This window comes from Amblyomma americanum, chromosome 11 (genome assembly GCF_052857255.1).
Source record: "Amblyomma americanum isolate KBUSLIRL-KWMA chromosome 11, ASM5285725v1, whole genome shotgun sequence".
NCBI lineage: Eukaryota > Metazoa > Arthropoda > Arachnida > Ixodida > Ixodidae > Amblyomma > Amblyomma americanum.
Window position 1 is genome coordinate 13,888,678 of NC_135507.1, and position 23,660 is coordinate 13,912,337.

A 23,660-nucleotide genomic window follows, 5' to 3' on the forward strand; every position below is an offset into this window, starting at 1 on the left:
GGTAGGCAGAGCTACACTTTTTTTGCACTGGTAAAAAAAATGGAACCATGCTACACTGGCTACACTAGCGTACTGTAGGTCAAAAAAATGGCCCTAATGTGTATGCTCCCGTCTGGTGACTTCCCTGCAGCCAGTGGGAATGCTCAGGTCTGGTGAAGTCACTTCCCTACAAACAATGGGAGAATTCTATGTATGGCCGATGACGCATTTTGGCCCTATGGGGCTTCTAAACGAAAAACGGTGGCGATGTTCCAGAGGAGTAGTCTATCCATTTAGCGTATAAAGTATTTTTATGGCCCTTCAATGCCCCGTCAGAATGTCCAGTCATGACCTGTGGATTTGTGATAATCACACTGGATGTCACACACCAATCAAAACACGATTTTTTTTCGTTTTACTGCGAGTTACTCGGCTAAAAAAAAAAAGTCCGCTTTTATGTATATTAAGCGGGAAAATAATGATGACGGGACCCATTATTCGACTACATTCAGAAAATGAAGTCCTCTCGAGTTCAATCCCTGTGACGCAAATCGTCAACACATCTTTCCAGGTCTGTAAATTCATCCGGGGGGAGTTCGAAGAAACGTCTTCTTCCCTACGCAGTCGCCGTCTCCGCACTGGTGAGGATGTCGTATTTGCGCAGCAGTTCCCATTTTTCGTCATCAGGAAAGAAGGAGGCTGATATGGACGAGCGATTCTGTGCGAAAGAGAAATACAACAGAAGTCATTGCTGACAAAAAAGGTTAGTATGACAAGAAATGAATGAGGGCTGGAGACCAACAGTGTAAACTCGTTTTACTCGCAGGCGGCAGCACCGTGTTTATCTCGGTGTAAGCGTGTCTTACCCCTGTTGACTTTTGAAAAGTGCCAACAAATGTGCGGGAACACCGTCCTTTGCTACGAAGTTAATCTTTGCGCGAGCTACCAGATTCCTATACTGAGAAGGCAGAGACTTCCCTGCAATGACATATCGCATTACATGTCCCTCGGCTTAGAGCGTCTGCATAAAAGTGCGTTGTGTGATGGCTTGGCTTTGGAAGCTTGTTTTCATCTCTGTAGAAGAGCGTTAGCAGTGCTCAGAGGGAACTAACAAAGCGACATCCAGCCAGACCAGTAGGACTTTAAGGCAGAGTGATTGCGCGTCAGCGCTACAGTCCCGTGAAAACACAAGGCGCATAAGCGCAAGCACCGTACCTTTAAATAAAAAAGCAACTATACCACGAGATGTGAATGCAGAAATGTATTCTTCGGCTACTCCCCGAACTTTTCACGCTCGCGTTCGGACTCTGACTCTCGCCGCAAGTTGAACGCTGCTACGCTGCCTCGATGACGGCATCGCTTTTAAACTTTGGACTGAGGTGAGAGTTTGATGCCTGGCAGCAGTACTGGACGGTTTAAAACCTCAATGATGCTAAAAAGCTGCTTTCTTCATAGACATCTTTTATTCCTGAGCACACTTTGCAATCCCTGTGTTCCTCAAAGTGTTGAGCAAAACGCAAGGCAGACGTTAATGAGGCAGGATACACAAAATAGCTAGAAAATGGTCCGTGAATGAAGACTAGACTGCGAGTAAATAGCAAAATGCATTTCTTACACTTCGGGCATACTGTATGTATATGTTCTCTATATACCTATAAAGTCGAGTTCATCATTTCACTATGCAGCCGCAGTGAGCACTGGTGAGATACCCACACTCCTCTTTGGCGCTTGTGTTTGCGTGACATGATTATTATTAGTATATTATGCGTTAACATTAAAATGCTCTGCAATCGGGAATGGCGACCGCCCTCTGTCAATAGCGAGTGGCAGGTGGTAAACTGCCCGCTTTATTATGTACGAACTTACAGGACAGAGCCTGTCACTTAACTTGATAACCTAATAAGAAACTAACTAGATAAGTAACTAGGCATTTAACTAGATAATTAACTACCTAACCTATATCACCTCGCATATAATGAAATATCGTGAGTTAACCTCGGATATAAAGGACCGAAATGTGCAACTTCGCATTTATTTCGTCAGCCTCGGATATAACGAACGTTTGGCTGCTAACGCACTCGGACGGTCTACTGAGGATTGCCTAAGAGCTTTATTATTAGCAGCAATAGCACTAGTAATTACAGTATAATTAGTAAAGTGATGATAATTGTGAGCGAGAAATGCTGAGGCACTGCACCCTTACGCATCGCAGCAGGTCTTCGGGAGTGAGGCCGAGCTCGACAGCCAGCTGGTACTCGTTCTCAGGCTTCGTGTGCGTGACAAGCTTCGTGTGTCTGCGACAGCGCCCGTATCATGTTTCCGCCACTGAAACGACGAGTTATTGAAGAACAGGTAGACACCATGCTTCAGAGCGGCGTTATTCAGCCTTCCACCAGCCCGTGGACCTCCCCGGTTGTCCTCGTCAAGAAGAAGGATGGCTCCGTCCGATTTTGCGTCGATTACCGCCGCATTAATAAGATCACCCTCTGCCCCGTATTGATGACGCTCTGGAGTGTCTACAAGGCGCGGAGCTCTTTTCTTCCCTTGACTTGCACTCTGGCTATTGGCAGGTCCCAATGGCAGCTGCAGATCGTGCCAAAATCGCGTTTGTGACCCCTGACGTCCTCTACGAGTTTACCGTCATGCCTTTCGGCTTGTGTAACGTTCCTGCTACATTCGAGCGAATGATGGATACCGTTTTACGTGGCCTCAAGTGGAAGACGTGCTTGTGCTACCTGGACGATACCGTTATCTTTTCACCGGACTTTCAAACGCATCTATGTCGCCTTTGCACCTTTGCAACCCGTGAAATGACAATTTTAGGTCACGTTGTGTCGAAAGACGGTGTACGCCCTGACCCCGCGAAACTTCGTGCCGTGACTGAATTTCCCAAACCTTCCACCACTAAGGAACTAGGGCTCTCCTCTTTTTTTGGGCTCGGCGCCAATGTCGATTTTTCGGTTAGGTCACCCGCATGCGATGACGCCTACAGCACCTTGCGTCGTCTCCTCACGGCACCACCCATCTTGCGCCATTTCGATCGGGCGGCGCCGACTGAAGTTTCCACGGATGCCAGTGGTATTGGTTTCGGTGCAGTGCTCGCGCAGCACAAATACGGATACGACGAATTTGTCGTTGCCTATGCCAGCCGCACACTTACCAAGGCTGAGTATCACTACTAAATATCAAGGGTCATATCGCATCTTGGAGAAAACATCTCCAGACAACTATATTGTTGAGCCCCTCACGCCGTCCCCCGATCTCAGACGCCACGGCCGTGAGACTTTCCATATCCAGCGCCTCAAGAGATACTACGGCCCCGCTGTCTTGCCCGCCCCTTAGGTCGCCAGGGTGGCTCCTCTTCTGTTCGGTGGCCATTGTAAGGAAGACAACGAGCATACGCGCGAGCCGCATGGACATCGCCTGGTGCAAGCTAATGGCTGGACTAGCGGACGTCGGACTGCTGTTGGCCCTGCTCCCGTTAAGAAGCTTTTCTGAATAAACCCCACCTTACGATGGTAAATTAAAAAAAACCGTTCGCAGTTTGTATTGTTTCACTTGACGATATTTGAATTAACACATTCAACAACTACACACAAAAATTTTTGAAACTCCTCTGAACCTCCCTAGGGCGCCTATGGATATCCTGTAGCCTCGGTGGATGGAATCATGATCGACAATAGCAGTTCAAAGTTTAGCCGTTAAATACATTCCTATACTGAAATTGACAAGTTATCTTTTTAGCAGTTACTTAGGCTCCTTATTTGTTGAGAGAGATGTGTGTATCCCACTTAGCTGTGTAAGTAGTATCAGTATACCGGTTCTTGAAATTTCTATAACGCAGTTATAACCTCGGCACTGTTCCCTAAAAAATTCGCCTATATCGCGCGTCGAAATACCCCCGTATTCGAGAAGCTAGCATGCAAAGCAGCCATTCCAGGACACGTAACTCGTCAAAATAGTCGAAACTCGATCGGTCGTAGCGCCGAGGTTACCAGTGTTTTCGTAGGTCTCAACCTGATACAGATATTACTTACGGCGTGCTGCACGCTTCATAATAAATAAGGAGTCTAAAAGTCGCATTTAAAAAATAACTAATTAGTATTTGTTAACAGCCTATTAGTCAGAACACCTGAGGTGCAGCCCAATGCGCTACACCGCACACAGTGATATGCCACAAAATGCCCTCTCCTAATTGGAAAAAACAACCTTTTTTCAAAAACTGAACACCTTAGGCGAAACAGCTGGTGTATAGGAAAAGCCACTTCAAAATCAGTAGCCAAGCCCCACCCTAATGGCCACCATCGGACCCTAATAGCCAGATTTCTTATCAGCTTTCAGGGTACAATGTGGAAGTCACCACCCATCAGCCCAGCTGTCCTCATAAGAGTGAGCACGAAAGGGAACATACACATGCTAGCGCCACAAAGATAATGGCATGCACATGAAATGTTCCTTCGCAATAGCTTACTAAATTGTGTTCCTACACGCTGTGAGTAGCTACGAAATGCAGTATTTTGTGGCGATAGCTGCATTACGGTAGCATTTCGAGTCTTCAGCGTGGCGGCGCCACCACCCTGTGGCTGCGCTGCCGCCCTCTGGCTGCGCCGCCACGCTGTCACGTGGTTGGTCACGTGACCAAGTTCTAGTCGGCCAGCTGTTAACCCTGCTGTAAGCTTCCATCAGCAAGACGTTCTTTCTCCGCGGAAACCGCCGGAGAACGTTAAGACGAGCACGATTACTGGGAAGAACGTGTGCTTGGATTCGTCGATGTCTACCAACAAATCGCTGCTCGGGAACGAAATGTAGAGCACAGGGTCCAACAGTATAGCTACCAATTGCAGAGAATAAAACAAGCAGCTTAAATGGCGACCTCGCGGCCTTTACATCTGAGAAACTAAGCTTTTTAAATGCCCTTTGAGAAAGTACACTAGCATAGTGGGCGGTCTTATTTATAGCAATGCTGAACGGTGGGCCAGTTGGTATGCCATGTCGTTCCATATACCTTTCCGAAATACCTTTCGCCCCATAGAGCTGTGGGTCAATTTCGAAGTCTGGGAATATCACCAGTAGTCAAAACAAAAACTATGTTCTTTTTTCTTTTACTCTAATTATGAGGGTCACTCTGTCTTGAAAAACTAATTTCTCAGGAAAGCTAACCCTCGAAATAGAAGCTTGGCTTCCGTTTTAGGTTGGTTTTGTTTTTATGAAGTTTCACGTCCCAAAGCCAGGATCAATCCTGTGTACTTCGGGTCAGCACCCGAGCTCCACATCCACTGAACCACCATGAAGGCTTCCTCTGTTTCATTATTTCCTTCCGCATCTAACTGCATCGTGCTGCTGCGAGTTCCAATATTGATCGCCTTAATCTTAAACACAGTTAAGTCATTGTAGAAATCCAGTTTGGAGATCACATTGATTTGCCGCTAGTACAAAAAAATGATTTACAATTGATAGTTCATGACCGTCATGGCTAAGACACAACTGCCACATTATGGGGAGTGCACATGCATTAGGCATCCAAAAAAATATCGCTTTCCGCAGTCCTGCTGGTACTCGCCCAGCTGTCCACGCTGATGCTGCTGCTACAGACCGTTTAGTTTAATCTGCGGCATTCTCCCGTGCATTAAAATGAGTGATGTGCTCACCGTGTGCCTGTCCTCGGGAACGGTGAGCTCTGTTGACCAAAGCTTCTCATGGAGCTGCGTGGACAACATGTCCTCCACTTCCATTCACCGAACGACACGCTGCAGCACAGTCGGGACCTGCACAAGTTCGTTCCGGGGGTGTAAAACAGCACCATGTTGGTGGTAGTGACGTCGCACGCTTTTACTGCACCAAATTATGCCGGTGCCAGCTACAGCATGCCCCTACTAGAGCTGCGTCGGCGCTTCGTTTCAGTAGTGGAAGCGCGGATAGCATCGTTGCTTGCTCTACACGATCCCTCGTGGCTTAAATCTGCTTCGCTCGAACCTGTCGCTTGCAGTCTTGTGACCGGCGAAGCAGGACACTGTCGGCTCTAAGCATTGCTTTAGTGTGTTAGTCTGTGCCTTCACCGTGTGATTCCCTGTGACACGCCGGCTGTGCCTCTGACGAGCTGTGCTAGCCTGTCCAAAAGATACCAATCTGCGGAGGACATGGGTTCGTGAGGCAAAGCCATCACGATTAACATGGACACTTTGTTTTAATGATTTTCTCTGCTCGAACTATTGCGTCGACAGCGGCTGCAAGACAAGTCTCGCACTGGTGCGAACCCTCTGGATACGAATTAAACGACAGCGCCTGAAACTTGATGCTGGGCCTTCCGTGTTCTCAAGAAAGTGCAAGCGAGATAGGATCAGCGGTGAGTTTCAGAAGAACAGATAAAGATAAGTGCGTGTTATTTCATTCTAAAGTGGCGAAGAACCTACTCCACAGCAAACATGCGTCGATTTCGTTGCCGCAGGAAGCGTAGGAGACACAGGGACCACAGTTTCCAGTGAGCTCCACACGTATATCGCATGGACGTTCCGAACTGCTTTTCTTCTCTTATATTCAATTTTCTGATGGAGATAGGTTTTTTGGAAAAGTCACCGAAGGACTGAAGGAGTAATAAATCATGCCTGCTTTCACCTGCCTTATCCACTACGTAATTTTAATGGCAGGATTTTTGGCTTCACGTACTGAATTACAGAACGAGTCCTCTGGAAGACGGCCGGTCGCCCGGCGAGCGGCTTCAAGAATGGAGTCTTCGCACGCCCTTGCACCCCGTACCCGAGCATCCAGGTCAGCAAGAACAAGCGGCCCATGCCCAGCAGCCGGAACCTGCCAGCCCTTGAAGGTGATGTCGTGCGCATAAAAGCCTCACCATGGGAAAATAAGCTATCACGCCTGCCGGGCGATGCACCTATACTTCATTCAAGCGGACAAGCACCTATTGCGGCGCAACTGTCAGTATTTGCTCGCAACGAGGGAGCGGTTCACTTCCTTCACATCAGTCGGCAGCGATTTCACTGATGACCGATCGACTGGAGCCCAACAAGTCGCCTCAAGATCCTGCAACCACTGGTGCGACGGCGCAGCCTCCTCTGCCTGGGCGGTCCGCGAGACCCACCCATTCGTTTAGGCCACGACATGAACTTTCAACAAATTTCTGACAGTTGAGGTATCATATCAGTGCCAGTGCGTGCCTGTTATCGTCAGCTGCTTATGCGTAACGTGCCACATTTCCTAATCTCTTATTAACCACTTACATTCTGTGCCCCCCCCCCCCCCCCCCAGTAAAAATACGGGCTGCAATAAACCAGTGTTTCATTGTTCCCCGACTGTGCTGTTCGTCATTCCAGTCGACAGCCTATAAAGGCGGTCTTTCTGTTAAATGGACGAAGTTACCCATTGAACCCCCCTTCTGCTGTTGAGCCTGTCGCTCCTGCAAGGCTGCAGCTCCTCATGAGGCGTTTGCACTTCACGGAAGTAACCGCATTAACTGGTTGAAACAGACAGTAACGAGAAGTTTTATGCTTATGTTTCTGTGGTTCCTCGTTCGGTTTTCGCAGGTACTCTAATATTTATTTCTGAGCAAAAAAAACCCGATCACCACAGTTTCCCTCCATTTTTCTTTGCAGTGTTTGCAACGATCGTCAGAAGCAGAGACATCGAAATGGTGTATGCCAGTACTAGCTATTTCTGCCTCTCCCCTAATACAACTTAGAAATAATCTTGCCCCTTAGTGGCAAATTTTTAGCTCAGCTCGTCTCTTAATGTTCCTGTTGCACGTCTCCTGTACTTATGCTCCAAAAAAGCATTACTACACAATTACGATTATGAAAGAACAGGAAATATGTAGCGAAAAAAAAACGTATGGACGACGAAAGACAGACACAAGCGCTGACACTAGCAACTGAAAAAGGTTTTATTTGCACGTGCAATAAATACCTTCGAAGGAAGGAGCGATAAAACACCAAGTGGATTGAGCAGGATGTAAAACAAAAAGGAAACCAAAAAAAGCCGGACACTAATATCGGAACCAGAACTCAAGATTTCCGATATGACAGAATTCCTTCTTGAGGAGCGCGATCGATGGTGCGCTGACGCAAATCTCTCCCCTTTTGTCGATGATGAAAGCCTCGAACATTTCTTTCGCTCCTTTCGCTTTATACATTTGTGACATGCGAGTTTTGTGTAGCTTTGGTTTGTGTCGGCGCTTGTGTTTGTCTTTCTTCTGTCGTCCATGCGTTTTTATTGCGTTGCATATTTCCTTTTCGGCCAGTCTGAGTTTGCCGAAAGATGCTTCACCGACCACATGCTGATGATAAAGGCATTTCAATTGGTACCAGTACTAGTGGTTGGTCCCCCTATTCAGGCAGTCAATTTGACCTTGCAGCCACTCTTGCTGAACTTTCGGGTCGGAGCTGGACCGCATTTTCTCCCATCGCTCAATCATCGGTTCTTTTATTGTTTTTATTACCGTGTTGTTTTGGAAGGCCCATATCATAGGTCCGCCTTTTTGCCACAGTGCGTGCATTAGGGCTTATTGTCTCTGGGTATATTGCGTGGTCTTTTTTGGCTTGAGTATAGGCTTATTTGCATTCTTCTCAGCGGTATTTTCTGTTCTTTGTCAAGTTCTTCAGCCAGTGGCGCGTATTTTTTTTCTGTCTATCCTTTTTCTGAGGATGTGGTCAGCATTCGTGAGCAGTTCTACTCGTCCGTGTGTTTTGGTGCCCTGGGTAGGAGTGCTGGAGGCGGAGTGCGCGCCTACGTTGAAGCGCCAGTACCTCAAGAAAAACACTTTATAAATAAAGAAACTGCAGGATGTAATATTTCTTAGTATGTTACCTGAGCCTGTTCCAGCTACTGCTTGTGTAGGTGCTGATATTCATATTAAAAAAGTGCCTGTCTTTAAACGCATAGACAATAATCAGTTGAGCATCTGCGTTCATATCCCAATTGAATTCAGCCTGGTATGCATCAGAGGCTCAGGCCGAGACAGTATTATTGTCGATCCTTTCCAGTCTGTCTCAAGAAAATATTTATCGTTAGGCAGGTAGACTGGTACCCGCAGCTTCCTTGCGGGTCTGCTTTGTCGCTTTCCAAGGCGGCTCGATCACAGCTCGAGCTCCGTACCGCTATGAGAATATAAGCCTAAGCAAGCCGCCGCAGCATCCTATTCGGTACAAAATGTGTGCTATGATTTGAGCGCATCCGTTCGCATATTTTTCAGCCACGTCCAGTGCGCATCCATTACGGTGTTTTGAGGAAAGTGCACGCAGCTTGAATTGACAGCTGCAGGCTGCTTAGGCTTGTATCTCTTTCATATTCACAAATCTGGCAACTTTTCTCTCTGAATCCACCGCATGATCGCTAAGATGAGAGAGAGAGAGAAAAACATTATTGTTGGAGAGGAAGTCGGGGCACGCCCCTGGGTCTCCGCACGACCCCACTGCACTCAAGTGTTTATGTCCCTAAGGTCCATAACACTGGCAGCCCGGCCGGTGGCGATTGTCTGCACGGCCGGGTCCTCCGAGCGCAGCAGGGTGTCCCAGTCCTCCCAGGTCTTGAGGTCCTCTAGGCCGCGCGGGGGAGGGTCCGCCGGGCAGAGGGAGAGGATGTGGAGGGAAGAGGCGAATGGGTCTGGGCACAAGGTGCAGGCAGGAGTGGGGAAGGAGGGGTGATAGTGGGCTAGGGTCAGGGGTGAGGGGAGTGTGTGTGTGTCTGTAGTTTGCGCCAGAATGTTGCGTGTTTGTTATCTAGGGAGGGGTGGGGCGGGGGGAAGAGCTGGTGCGAGGCTCTGTAGGCCTGCGTCATCTCGCTGAACGAGTGCATTCGCTCCCTCGCGAATCCCCGATCCGAGGCCACCTGAACCCGGTTTAAAGAACCTCGGGCTAAAAGATTGGCGGCCTCGTTTCCGGGATTACCACAGTGCGCAGGCACCCATATAAGCTCTACATGGCGGGGTGGGGGTGCATCGGGCGAGCCCAGTATGCCAAAAGCAGGGACGTGGACTCGGCCTCAAGCTAAATTTAGAATTGCAGTTTTAGAGTCAGTTAAAATGTACTGGGCTGCCGTGCGGGTGATGGCAATTGCGACGGCGGCTTCCTCTGCAGCCTCTGGGGTGGTGTCAGGGGGGAGAGGTAGTGTGAGGAAGGCGGATGAAGAGCAGTCCACCACGGCTGCGGTTGCTTCGTCACCCGTGCAGGCGGCGTCCACCCATACGGCGTCCGGCTCGGAGCCGTACACTCGGTGGAGTGCCTTCGCGCGGGCTCTGCGGCGCTGCTCATGGTGGGAGGGGTGCATATTTTTTGGCAGTGGCTTGATGACCAGCTGTCGGTGAAGGGATCGAGGAAGGGGAGGAGGGTTGGGTCGTTGGCTGGTATTCTGATTCCGAGGGAGTCCAGGATATACCGGCCTGTGGAGGTTTGTGTAAGCCTTATGTATTGGGCCTGTCGATGGGTCTCCACGAGTTCCCCGATCGTATTGTGGAGGCCCAGGCCTAGTAATCTGTCTGTGGGGGTGTTGAGGGGAAGATGAAGTGCGACTTTGAATGCCTTGCGGATCAAGGCATCCAAAGTATTTATGTCGTGTTTGGATAGTTCTAGGTATGTTGTAGTGTAGAGCACACGGCTGAGGACAAAGGCATGAATGAGGCGACAGAGGTCGCGCTCCTTCATGCCTCTATGATGGCCCGAAACTCTGCGGATGAGATACGATATCACGCCTGCAACCTGCTTGAGTTTCTTGAGAGTGGTGGTGTTTTTGCCATAGTTCTGGATATGCAGGCCCAATACGCGGAGGGTGTCAACCTCCGGTACCGGGTCCCCATTCAGTTCGATGGCAATAAGGGAGCGGGGGGAGCGTTGGTTCTTTGGCCGGATGAGGAGCAGTTTGGACTTCTCTGGGGAACAAGACAGTCCGATGTTCTGTGCATAAGTTTGGGTGAGGGTGGCTGCTTCCTGTAAGGTGTTCTCTATGTCGCCGTCACTGCCGTGGGTGGTCCACAGTGTGATGTCGGCATAAAGAGTGTGCTTAAGGTGGGGGATAGTTGCCAATTTTTGGGCGAGGGGGATGAGGGTGATGTTAAAGAGGAAGGAGGAGAGGACGGAGCCTTGAGGGGTTCCGATACTCTGAAGCGTGTATGAGGGGGAAGAGAGAGGTCCAAAATGTATCTCAGCCGTGCGCGCTAAGATGAATGGCATGGCAGAAACAAGCGAAACCATAGCAGTTACCTTTCCATATCTTTGATACGATTTCGCACCGCCAGCCAACACATTGCTGAGCATTTTGCCGGAAGACAGCTCACGCCACTGCAGGCTCGCCATGCTTAAATGTTAAACATCGTAACCAAATCGCACGGCTACGATGAACGGCTAGCACAGGAATCTTAAGTAATTTCTTTCCTCAAAGCGGCTCTGCTTACTAATATCTGTGCCTTGTCACTTATGATAAGCCCACAAAGTACAACGGTCCCCCGACATTGACCCTCTTTCCTTTTCGCGCTCAGCACGAAGCTGAGGCAAAGCCTCCGCTGAGATAGCTGTAGTTCTCTCTTGTGAAGGCAAAAATCGATCAGTGATGTACACCCCACACACGCGCAGGGTAGTCCACTTTTAAGGCTGTTTCACATGGACCCAAACGAGCAAACTGGGCGACTCAGCGGCACGGCGTGTCACAGCGTAAGATTTCGAGTTCGTTGGTTGTTCAATAAATTAACCAGTGTTGGCGAACACCAGAAAGACCGGAAAACCGGTGAATTGCCTTAATTAGTAAGCTGGTTGAATTATGTTCGATAACTAAATTTTTAACAATCACAGCTACACAACCGGTTGTAATTAGAAATTTGTAGCCAATCGTTAGTAATAGCCATATCAGTTTTTATAACTTCGAAACGCGATTATCCTTGGCGCTGTGGCTTGACAAAATTTGGCTACCTCGTGCCAAAGTATATGCGCTTTCGAAAAGCATGTAGGCAAAGCAATCTTTCTAGTGCAATTAACAAGTAAAAAAAGCCAACATTTGCCGAGCCAAAGAGCTGAGGGTAATCACGTTTTCTAAATTCTATAAACTGATATGGCAATTACTAATGACCTGGTACAAATCTTCAATTACAACTAGGCGCCTAACTGTCATAGTTAAAAAGGTAATTATTATAAATTACTTCACCAGCTTACTGCTTAAAACGTATGGCCAGATTTCTGTTGACCGCCAACACTGGTAATACTACGTTCAAAGAGCCATATTTTACTCTTTAAGTCTTCTCTGAAGCGCCTGATATATGCACTAGACATACACCAGTGGCAAGATAGAAAACTTTTGACGGCCACGATTGCCGTATATTGCTTCAGTATTTATTACTAATTATTATTGTATGATGAATATTGCTTGCAGCATTTGGTACAATTCGCTTTCATTGAAAAAGTTTTTGCCACTACAGAGCGCAGTTTAAATATTTCACTCAAAAAAATAACTACGTAAAGCAGCTCGAGAGAAAGCAATCCTCTCAAAAGGAATGAAAGGAAAATTTATTTTCACGAAAGGAGAGGGCGCAGTAACTGTCATTTCTCGGTATACACCCGTGCCACGCATGGAGAGAAGCGATCAATGTGGGACTGAAAGAAGAAAAAGAGAAAGACGTGGTGCCATAGCGGAGGGCCCTGAAATAATTTCGGTTGCCTGGGCATCTTCAGCCCGCACTGATATCACGCTGCATTCCGCCGCCTTTTGCGTTTCGCCTCCGTTGAGACGGGGCTGAGATCGAATCCGTGTCCTCAGACTCAGCAGCCGAATGCCGTGACGGTTGAGTCATTGCGGTGCATTGACCCATTCCGAGCCATTTGGACGATAGCAACATGCCGTGGTACAAACGAAGTCAAAATCGTAGTCTCCTGCATGCACGCGTTCCACGGACGAGTAAGAGCTGAGATGCACACTTAACTAGTGCCTTTTTTTTTAGGAAATGAAATGGCGCACTAACAGTCTCGCTTCTTGGTGGACGCCTCAAGCGCGTCGTGAGGGAAAGGAGGAAGGTGGGAGTAACAGAAAAAAGAGAAAGATGGTGTTGCAGAGGGCATCGGTATAATGTGGACCACCTGGGGATCTTTAACGACTACTGACAACGGTGCCTCTTACGTTCCCTCGTCGAAACGCGGCAACCGCCTTCAGATTCGAACCCTGGTACTACGGTTCAGTACCTGAGCACCCCTACCACTGAGCCACAGCGGCGGGTGGAAATTAACAAGGGTCAACTGCACTCACGCGCCGAACACAATACGGGACTTGTGCGCTATAGAACTTCATGTCTTTTTGTCTTTTTTCACCTTCCGTTCATAAATCTGACTAGTCAAGTATTTCTTAGCTCCAAGCCGAGCGGCTGCATTATTGCGCGTACACCAAACACCGATGAGGCCAGGAGAGCTAGAGGGCCGCGAAAAAAGAAAGCTGCGAGGTACAGTGGCCCCTCTCCAGCAAGGCCACTGTACCTCACTGCTCACAGCTGTAGTTCACAGCACTGTACCTCGAAATACCTCGCTGTAGGCCGCGCGGCACAAAGCAGGCTTCAGACACGTACGTAAAGTCTTTGCCAAATGTAACCAGGCTAGACGGTTTGCTTCTCAGTCGCACATTGAAGGTTCTATGCCAGCCCTCAAGCTCTAAATCTCTGTATGGTAAGGAGAACTCTTGTCCTCACCTTCCGAGAACTTTCTGATCTCTAGGGAAGCCGCAAGTGCTTCCCTAATCAACCAAACCAACTTTAATAAACCAAATGATCAGGCAGGCTTTCGTAAAGGATATTCCACAATAGATCACATTCACACTATCAATCAGGTGATAGAGAAATGCGCAGATTAGAACCAACATCTATATATAGCCTTCATTGATTACGAGAAAGCATTTGACTCAGTGGAAACCTCAGTAGTCATACAGGCATTGCGTAATCAGGGTGTAGAAGAGCCTTATGTAAAAATGCTGGAAGATATATACAGCAACTGCACAGCTACCATAGTCCTCCATAAAGTCAGCAATAAAATTCCAATAAGGAAGGGCGGCAGGCAAGGCGACACAATGTCCCTAATGCTATTCACCGCCGGTTTACAGGAAGTACTCCGAGGCCTGAATTGGGAACAGTTGGGAATAAGAGTAAATGGAGTATACCTAGATAATCTGCGATTCGCCGATGACATTGCCTTGCTGAGTCACTCAGGAGGTGGACTGCAAATCATGATCAATGAGTTAGGCAGAGCAGATCGCTGGGTCTAAAAATTAACATCCAGAAAACCAAAGTAATGTTCAACAGTCTAGCAAGGGAACGGCAGTTCACAATTGGCAGCGAGGTGCTGGAAGTGGTAAAGTGTTAGGGCTGGTAGCGACAGCTGTTCCTGATCATACGAGGGAAATAACTAGAAGGATAAGAATGGGGTGGAGCGCATATGACAGGTTCTCTTAGATCATGAATGGCAGTTTACCAATATCCCTCAAGAGAAAAGTATACAACAGCTGTATCTTACCGGTACTCACCTACGGGTCATAAACGTGGAGGCTAACGAAAAGGGCTCAGCTTAAGTTAAGGACAATGCAGCGAGCTATGGAAAGAAAAATGATGGGTGTAACGTTAAGAGACCGGAAGAGGGCAGAGTGGGCGTGAGAAGAAACACGGGTTAATGGCATCCTAGTCGAAATCAAGAGGAAGAAATGGGCTTGGGTAGAGCATGTAATGCGAAGGCAAGATAACCGCTTGTCCTTAATGGTAACGGAGTGGATTCCAAGAGAAGGTAAGCGTAGCAGGGGGCGCCAGAAGTTTAGGTGGGCGGATGAAATTAGGAAGTTTGCAGGCAAAGGGTGGAAGCAGCTGGCAAAGGAGAGGGTTAATTGGACAGACATGGGAGGGGCCTTTTCCTTGCAGTAGGTGTAGTGTTGCTGCTGCTGATGATGATGATGATTTGAATGAGAAGCAAACCATGCAGCCTTGTTACCTTTAGCAAAAGCTGTATGTATGCGTGAAATGCGAAAATGCGCCTAGTAGTGCTACTACACTAAAATCAATAAATTATTCGGATTGCAAAGAAGGGGGCGAAAGGGGAGGAGCACAGGACGAGCGCTGCCGATCACAGGCGTAGTATTGCGGATGATCACCTTTAGCTGGTCCTCCTTGGTCTTTTGCAATGGTTGCATTTCCCACAGAGGACTGTGTGATGATTTCGTTGCTTTTTTTTTTGGAAGGTCAGAGCAAGGCACGGTCTAAGTGTCGGATGGCCAGCGCGCCCAGTGCGATCTGGCCTTGCGAGGTAACGGGTGCCGCCTCCTGGTCCCGCTCAGATCTATGGACCCTAAATGATCACCCTAGCTACTACTAACACGGCAGCTTTGGCTGGCTGGTGTGTCATGACGGAAGAGCACAGCGCACCGAGGGACGAGACAAAAGATAAGAAGACTCTTGGGAAACTGAAGCGCTGATTAACAACAGCTCATTAAGTACCTTGGGACGGAATGTACCAGGTTTATTTTTTAAAAGCTCCAAAATTTATTAAAATCGAGTTTTTTAGGTAAATAGAAGCTTTTTGTGGCATCGTAATATCAGTGTTCGCAGACGTGAAAAAAACAGGCGAATCATACTACCTCATAAAACGATTAACTAACTTGTAATAGTTAACTTTATAAGTATTGCTATAGGAACTAGATTGCAATTAGAGATTTGAAGCTGGCCCTTATTCATATGAGTTTATAATTTAGAAAATGGTATTACCCTCGTCGCTACGGCTGAAATAATTTTGGCTACATCGTGCCGGAATACATCCACTTTTGAAAACCATGCAGTGAAAACAGCACCTTGGGCTTGTTGGTTATTCATCTTTAAGTAACAGCGCAAAAAATATAGACGGGACACATAGACCAAGAACACACAACGAGCTTGGATATGATTGTATCAGCAAACCATCTACACTTTTGACAAAAAAAGAACTGGGGCTGTTAGATGCATGATGATTCTCGTGGAAGTGACGATACGTGTGGCAGAAGTCACGTCACTTTGTCTCGTGCGGTTCGCAACAGTGCATAAAGCAATGCATGCCTCGAAATAAACTTTTTGAAAGATAGCGCTCGTTGTGTGTCCTTGCTCTTTGTGTCCCGTCTATGTTTTTTCTCGCTGTTACTTGAAGATGCAGGAAAAGCAACCTCTCCAGTGAAAGTAACTAGTCGGAATTGCCAACTTTTGTCAAGCCATAGCGGCGAAGGTAATTGCGTTTCCAAATTAAAAAAAGACTGATACCGCTGGTACTCAGGACCGGCTACTAATCTCCAATTGCCTATCGGTAATAGACAAAAAGTTAAATATTAGAATTCAATTAATCACTTACCAGTTCACGATTCTCTCTTTTTTCAAGTCCGCCAACACTGGTATGACTATGGCGCAAAAAGCTTCTCATTACCTCAAAAATACTCTTTGTAAAAATTTACGACCTTGTAAAAAGCACTGGGTCTAGGAAGAGCATGGCCGATATGCGCAGCAGGCGAAATATTCATGTGATAACGCAGGTACAATAGCTCCTTGTGAGTAAGAGCGATCGATGGTTTAGACACCCAAGCCGAAATGACCGACTGATCGGGTGCTTCCTGAGCGTACAGAACCTACTACAAAGTGGCGCGTTTTGTAGTGATAGCTACACTACGCCAGCCACTTGGCGAGGTCAGCGTGCCTACGCTCTGAGCCGTGGCACCACCGCTCCACCAGCTGTGCGCATGCGCGGAGTGACGTCATAGCTCGCAGCTTGTGTGCGCGCCGCGCTCCTCGCGGCTGCACCGACGGCGGAGCAGACGCCGCTCGCCTCGTCAGTTGTGCGCGTGCGTGGAGAGACGTCAGAGCACTCAGCAGGTGTGCGCACCGCGCCCCTACATTACGCTAGCATTTCAAGCCTTCAGCGTGGCGGTGCCGTGGCCACCGTGTCAGCTGCCGGCGGCGCAGCGCGCCGGCGAAACCGAGTGGGGAGGAACGGAAAAAGGGGAGAGAGTGATTCCGCGTCCAGGGGCGAAGATGAAGGAACGCCCAGCGAAACGCAGCGGCAAAGGCTGACTTTGCAATTCGGCTGAGCGAGTTCCACTCGGCCAGCTGTAGCTATCGCGTCACTCCAGGTTCAATTAGAGCGAAACCACAGCAATTTTATGTTTCATCATGAAGTTGGGTCGTTTTACTAGTTTTAGTTTTCATTTTCTTTCGGAGTGCCTAAAAACTGCCGCTAGCAAGTGCTTTATGAAAGAGATGATGCAAACGATTCTTCTTGTTCACATGTACAGATCCTTGTGATGACTAGGAGGAGATCGATACGTCCTGAAGCATGTTAAAAAAAATCCTTATTGCCTACAGGAACCAAGTTCATTTGCAAATTTCGTACGCAAACGCTAGCCGTTACAACATTCCTAAAAGAAAATGGTATATACGTATATTCGTGCCATAGAACATAGCTTGCCACATTAGTAAAAAAAAATGAAACTACAGAACCAGTCTTCCAGGATTCTAGTAACGCGGTTTTCTTTCGGTACGTGCTTCAAAGAGGCTTAAAAGCGCTTACCCTTGATACAGTAAGGCATTAGGTTTGATCGGTCCACGTGGCGTACGCCGAAGTGTCGTGGTGCACAGACAGCTATTTTGATGAAATATCGGTGCATTTTTACTTTAAAGAGGGTGTTACTAAAGTCCGAGATGTTTACATAATTAACAAATGTGGTTATGCAGTTATTAGAACACTGGAAAAATTGATGAATATGAGAGGCTTGGTGTTTTTCTGTCCTATAGAGGACAGTATAAGCAATATACGGTTTGTTGTTATTCACGCTGAAGCCCAAGGAGGCAATATAAAGAAAGAAAAAATGTCGCGGGGCTATGGTACGCGAAGTTTTTTTGTTTTGGTTGGATACCATTCGGACAGAATATTGGGTAGAGGTAGTGCTTCCGAGATGTTCGGCCTACGACTCGCTGTGGTCTGCAATGTTTGCATGGGTTTATTTATTTATTTATTTATTTATTTATTTATTTATTTATTTATTTATTTATTTATGTGCATACTGCAGACCATGGTTAGGTCCAAGCAGGAAGGGCAGGTGCACAAAAAGCAAAACTATACCAACAAAAATACAACAATACAGCAAAGATAATGTAGTAAAACAACAATACAGCAATGCAAGACAAAGCAGAAAAAATACATAATACGCAATATCAAAGATGGCTGAGGAACGCGTCTGTTTTTCAGGGTTCATTTGGTTCGGTTAATGAGTTCCAGTCAGATATGGTGCGTGGGAAAAAGGAAAACTTGAACGAGTTAGTCCGGGCAAAATATGGTTTTAAAAGAGCTTTGTGATAGTGTCGTGTATTCCGTGTTGGCATTGGGAAAAGATAAGCAGAAGGGTCAAGTCTGAGTTTATTATTAAGAAGTAATGAAAGAAAATCTAAACGAAAATTTCGTCTTCTTACCTGTAGTTCTTCAATACCGTTAGCATGCATCAAGTCTGAGGGGGAGTCAGTGGGTAGATATTTTGAATATATGAATCTAATTGCTTTTCTTTGAACGTTCTCGAGCTTTCTTATGTTAGACTTAGTATACGGGTCCCAAATTATGCAAGCATATTCAAGCTTGGGTCTAATTAGAGTATTGTAACCGAAGAGCTTAACGTTAACGGGGGCGTTTCGAAGTTTATGCCTTATATAACAGAGCTTACGGAATGCGAGTGAACAGATGTTATCTATGTGAGAGTTCCAGGAAAGGTTATTAGTAAGTGTTACACCCAAGTACTTTACGGACGCTACTTGTTGCAATGGTGATGATTCTAATTTATATGCATATTGTAGAGCGTTTATCTTGTTAGTTATGCGAAGAGAAACACTTTTATCTGCGTTCAGTGTCATGTCCCAGCGCTTGCACCACTGTACAATATTAGTAAGCGTATTTTGTAGGTCACTCTGATCGTTTTCATTGCTAACATCGCGAAATAAAACACAGTCATCAGCATATAATCGAATATGTACGCCAGTACAAACTTCACTGATGATGTCGTTAATGTATATTAGAAAGAGTAGTGGCCCCAGTACGCTTCCCTGTGGCACACCTGATGTGACTGGGAGACAGCCAGACTGGTGACGACCGATTGAAACATGTTGACTCCGGTTAGTTAAATAATCATTTATCCAGGAAATAAATATAGGCGGAAGACCAATAGTTTTTAGTTTTAGAATAAGGCTGTGGTGTGGAACTTTGTCAAACGCTTTACTGAAATCTAGAAAGATCGCGTCAATCTGGCTGTTATTGTCAAGTGATGCCGCAAATGAATGGATAACTGAAAGTAGTTGAGTTACTGTGGAAAACCCTTTGCGAAAACCATGCTGGTAATCTGTCAGAATGGGCGCTAAAAGCATTTCATACCAGTAGGGCGATGTTCATGGTCTGCAAAATGACTAAAACATTTCACCCGTTACACCTTACGGCCTTCTACGTGCCGCAACACCAAATCGAATGAGACAGGAGAGCCACATGACTGGGAAGCTTTAAATAGACCGTTAGCGCAAAAAATGTAGTTCACTACAGTGCAATGCATCATACTTAAAACTGTTAGAACGTGCCTCGTGGATCCCTCTGGTGCAGTACCTGTGACTAATTACTGTTGTCCGTGAAATTTTCTACGCAGTGTCCGCCGCCTCCTTTGTATGTCGCAATTGAAAACTCCAGCTTTCACCTGCACTCTAATCATCACCTAATCCCGGTGGGCCAGGCAGGGAATGAGTGCGAACGAGACTGTGCCTCGCTTCGCCGTGCTGAACCGGCTTACCTACACTCTGAACAGAAAGGAATAAAAAGGAAGTAAGCCGTCCTCTAGCGCACTCACCTTTTTGAAATGGGAGTGTGCTAGAGGGCAGCTTACTCACATTTTACTCTCATGTGGACGCATTCGTGTTTAGAGTGTAGGCCATACTGACCTGGAAGCGGGCGCTCTAAAAAAGTTGACAACGCTAACACCTCTTGCGGAAATTATGGAATTCAGTAATAGCTAGTGCAAACTTTGCTCGTTATGATAAATAGTTATGGCTCTGTCTCTTTCCTTGACGGTACTGTCCAGGCGTCCACCTAGGTAAGTCTGCTACAACGTCATTCCTTCTAACTACACATAAGCCCTACACACACGCGCACACTCTGTGGCTTCGGCAGAACGAGGACATCCGTTCCTCGAGTTATATCACTGCAGTTTTTAGGGTAATACTAACAACTGTCGCTTCAAAAGTGGCCCGCTCGCCAGCTGAACTGTGAGATTGTTGTCGAAATAATCGGAGATCCAATATGTTTTCCCGTAGTAGCCCTGCGCGGGGATTTGATTCAGACATGACAGTCCCGTGCTAGTATCGTGAAGAGCTCTCTCGTTTGTTGTGGCCACTTGCGGTGCTGATTCCATCTTCACACCATTTAGAGCGAAATGCCCAGATAAGTTCTTATACCAGGATTCTATTTCTGGACAGTAAAACATTTTGAGTCCTTTTTGTGTGCGAAAGCCCTGTTCCAATGAGTAAAGCTTGAGCACGATCTTACCATGTTTGCGTGCTTGCGGCGTTTGTGAGTTTGTGCCAAGGGAAATAAATGAATAAAAATATATCGAATAAATATCCGCGACTGGGATTCGAATCAGCGGCAGTGCGAACAGATCAGCGTCGCTGACCGCTGCGCGATAGTACTAGGCGTTCGCCGCAGCCGATCACGCCTAGTGTTTAACTGCAACAGACTCTCGCGCTGTGCATTGCATGCGTTCTAAGCTATGTGGCAGTAGTGACAGAAAGATGTGCGCTACACGCGTTGGCGTAGATCGCACTGTGGCAGAAACACAGCACTTGTGAATACGCGTTGGCGTTGGCAACATTGCTGCAGAAACGCGGCACTGGAGCATTGGCCGCCGGCGCACTTCGCGTAAATTGGCACTGTCGATGACAAAGTTGAAGATGCGCATTACTGGCACCCTGGGTCAGCGGACACCTCAATCACGCTTTCGGGTACGTGCCGGTGGTGCCCACCTGCAAAAAACTGTGCTTTCGCACAATTTTTCATGCTTAGCAGTTTTAAACAGCCAGCCATTCTTTTTGGTTTAACAACGCGAAAGACGGCACACATAAAACAATGGACAAGATGGTGTTTTCCTCGTGCTTTTTTTTCACAGGTGTTTTCTTTACTGCTGCCTTTTCCAACTCCACTGCTTCCGATCATTATGAACTAAGTTCTCTCTGCTGTGCAGAAGAACTTGCGCTTTACCAAGGCGAATGGCACAAGTTGTTCCTGCAGCCTCCTCTGTCGGCGGAGGAAGCAGTAATGAAATCTCGTGCACCTTGTAGCGAGCTTTTTCTGGCTCCGCACTTCAGACACATAATGGAACATAGTGGTACCTCATGGGATATAACCAGGTGTTACAAGAAAAGGAAGCGAACATAGATGGCCGTCACTAGCAGAAAACATAGGCGACCTTTAATTCTCGACTTTGGTCGCTGGAACGTGAGAGAAAATTCATACAACTATTCGATTGCTACAGTGCTGTCTTCTCAAACTCTTCACTTCGAGGAACACTCTGGATAAGGCTTGCGTTTTTTCCCTCATTTTTCGTGCGGCGGCACCTACAAGATGAAAAATATGTGGACAGGAAGAATAATACACTCTGACCGGCAGCATCCTTTCTGTTCAAGGCTGTCTTTCTGTAGAAATGTTGATTTATTTCAAGGATTTCAATTTCAAGTTTTCGCCCACCAGCAAAGATTTCTAGCATCTTTTGACTATGGTAGCTGAAGTCAGAAACTCGCTTTAAATTTGCCGGTAATAGGCTTTGGCAAATTTGGTAAACGTTGCGTTAGTGTGCGGGCGATGCCTCCACATAATAGAGGACGCAAGTTTTGGCCAAGTGTTCATTCGCAGAAAGCAGGTACAGGTTTCCAGATTTTTATACTGCGCACATGTAGACTGCGAAGAATGTTAACGACTTAGAACGACAATAAGCGGCGAAATCTGCGAGAGTTCGCCCTAGCGCACAAAGTCCTCTACAGTGCGAGCTCTGTCTACTGTGCTGCTCCTTTCAAGAACACAAGCATTATCTGCTGGCAAAAAAAAAAATAGTGTGAACTAGAGCACGTGCATGACAGAGGTGTAACCTTGTTTTGCATCAATGCTTTTATGTAATAGCATAGAGGCCTAATCAGAGCAAAAAGCTGGCGTCGACCGCCCGGAAAAATGCGACTGCCTTGCGCGGTGTATGACGTCAAAGGCCAAGTGACGTGTTGATGGGCGCACAGCTGGCGATGAAAAAAGCTCGCGTTGGCGCCAGCGACAGTCGAATCCACCCTGGTCGGCACTTGACACCTGCGCTCGGGCGTGTGTGGACTTGCCAAGATCTGTGTATGGCGTCGTACATTGACAGTGGAGTAACAGTCGCATGGGGGCGCAATGCCATCGTATAGTCCCACGTGATGATATTTTTCTTTCCTATGACCAAATCAGCAAAGTTTTGTAACGCCATGTCATTCACGGAGTACAATAACTAGCCTAATTAAAGAAAATTATTCTTGACTGCGTGAACAAATGCTATGTAAACGCCTAACTATACAGCTGCATATAAATATAAACGCCTAACTACGAGTGTAGTAGTGCGCAAGTTTAGAACGTCGAACTTACCAAAAGACGGTAAGGTTTCCCCGACTGCAGGAGTACTGCACGCATGGGTTTGAGCAGTTCCTTTTTTCTCCATCGTTTAGCTTCAACCCTTTCGCGATGCATGTGGCTGCACATTCCGCAATAAAGCAGACAATATTTCACCGCAAAAATTTGCTGGAACAAAGTAAACCTAATGTGGTACTGAAGTAAATCCGCTGTTAGATTGCGTCTTAAAAAAGGTCGGATGACTGTCACTATGCGGCAAGTTTTGCTTCCTTGAAGCGGTATGGATAAAACCTTATCTTTGGAAACCATGCCGCATTCTCAGCGCGTTTTTTTTCATAATTTCATGTCTGCTGAATGCTGTGCTAATTTCGTAAGCCTACCTAAATCAAGCCGCCACTTTTGTCGTCTGCTGCGCAGAACTCGATCGAGTATTCCCATGCGGCGGTGAAGGAGTGCCAGCTATTCAGTGCTAAAGAAATATGAAAAGCAAACAGCCTGTTACGGACGTTCGCCCGAGGTCGCTTCTAAAATCAAGCAAACACAAATTACATGCGAGGTGCTTGTTGAAAAAACGCTTTGAAACATTTTAGGCTATTCTATACGAGAATCCTTGTGTCTAATTGATAATATACAGCTTTTAATGCCGAAGGTTCTTTATTATTGTAGCCATTGTAGCGTAAGTATGACTCGTGATATAAATTGGTTAATATTACATTTCTTGATAAAGAAAGCTCTGCGCTACGTTGCGTGCCAAATGTTCCTATTCATGGTCTATTTATTACCTCACTGTGATTTATGCACTAAATGCGATATCTGTAGGATAAGCGCGTTGCGTTATTAAACGTTATTCTGTTGCAGATCGCTTTTAAAAAATAATGACGGCAGTATACCTAGAACGGGAAGGAAGGAAAATGTAAGGACCCGTAAGAATGGGCGTTAAGAAGTTTGGAGCGTTACTTGACACCGCACTGTGATTACATCAAAGTTATTGCGAAATACATTGGGAAGAAGGGATATATATGCATGGGAGTATGAGTATGAAGATAGGAT

The 23,660-nt window shown here is 46.7% G+C and overlaps 1 protein-coding gene across 1 annotated transcript in view; it reads right to left on the bottom strand.

Annotated features, from left to right (window-relative positions):
* Positions 1-595: 595 nt before the first annotated feature.
* Positions 596-23,660, bottom strand: part of LOC144110925 (uncharacterized) — a 38,767-nt gene continuing 15,702 nt past the window's right edge. The window contains exon 7 of the mRNA XM_077643993.1: positions 596-697. Coding sequence (XP_077500119.1) covers positions 596-697 — 102 coding nt within the window. The remainder of the gene's footprint in view (positions 698-23,660) is intronic.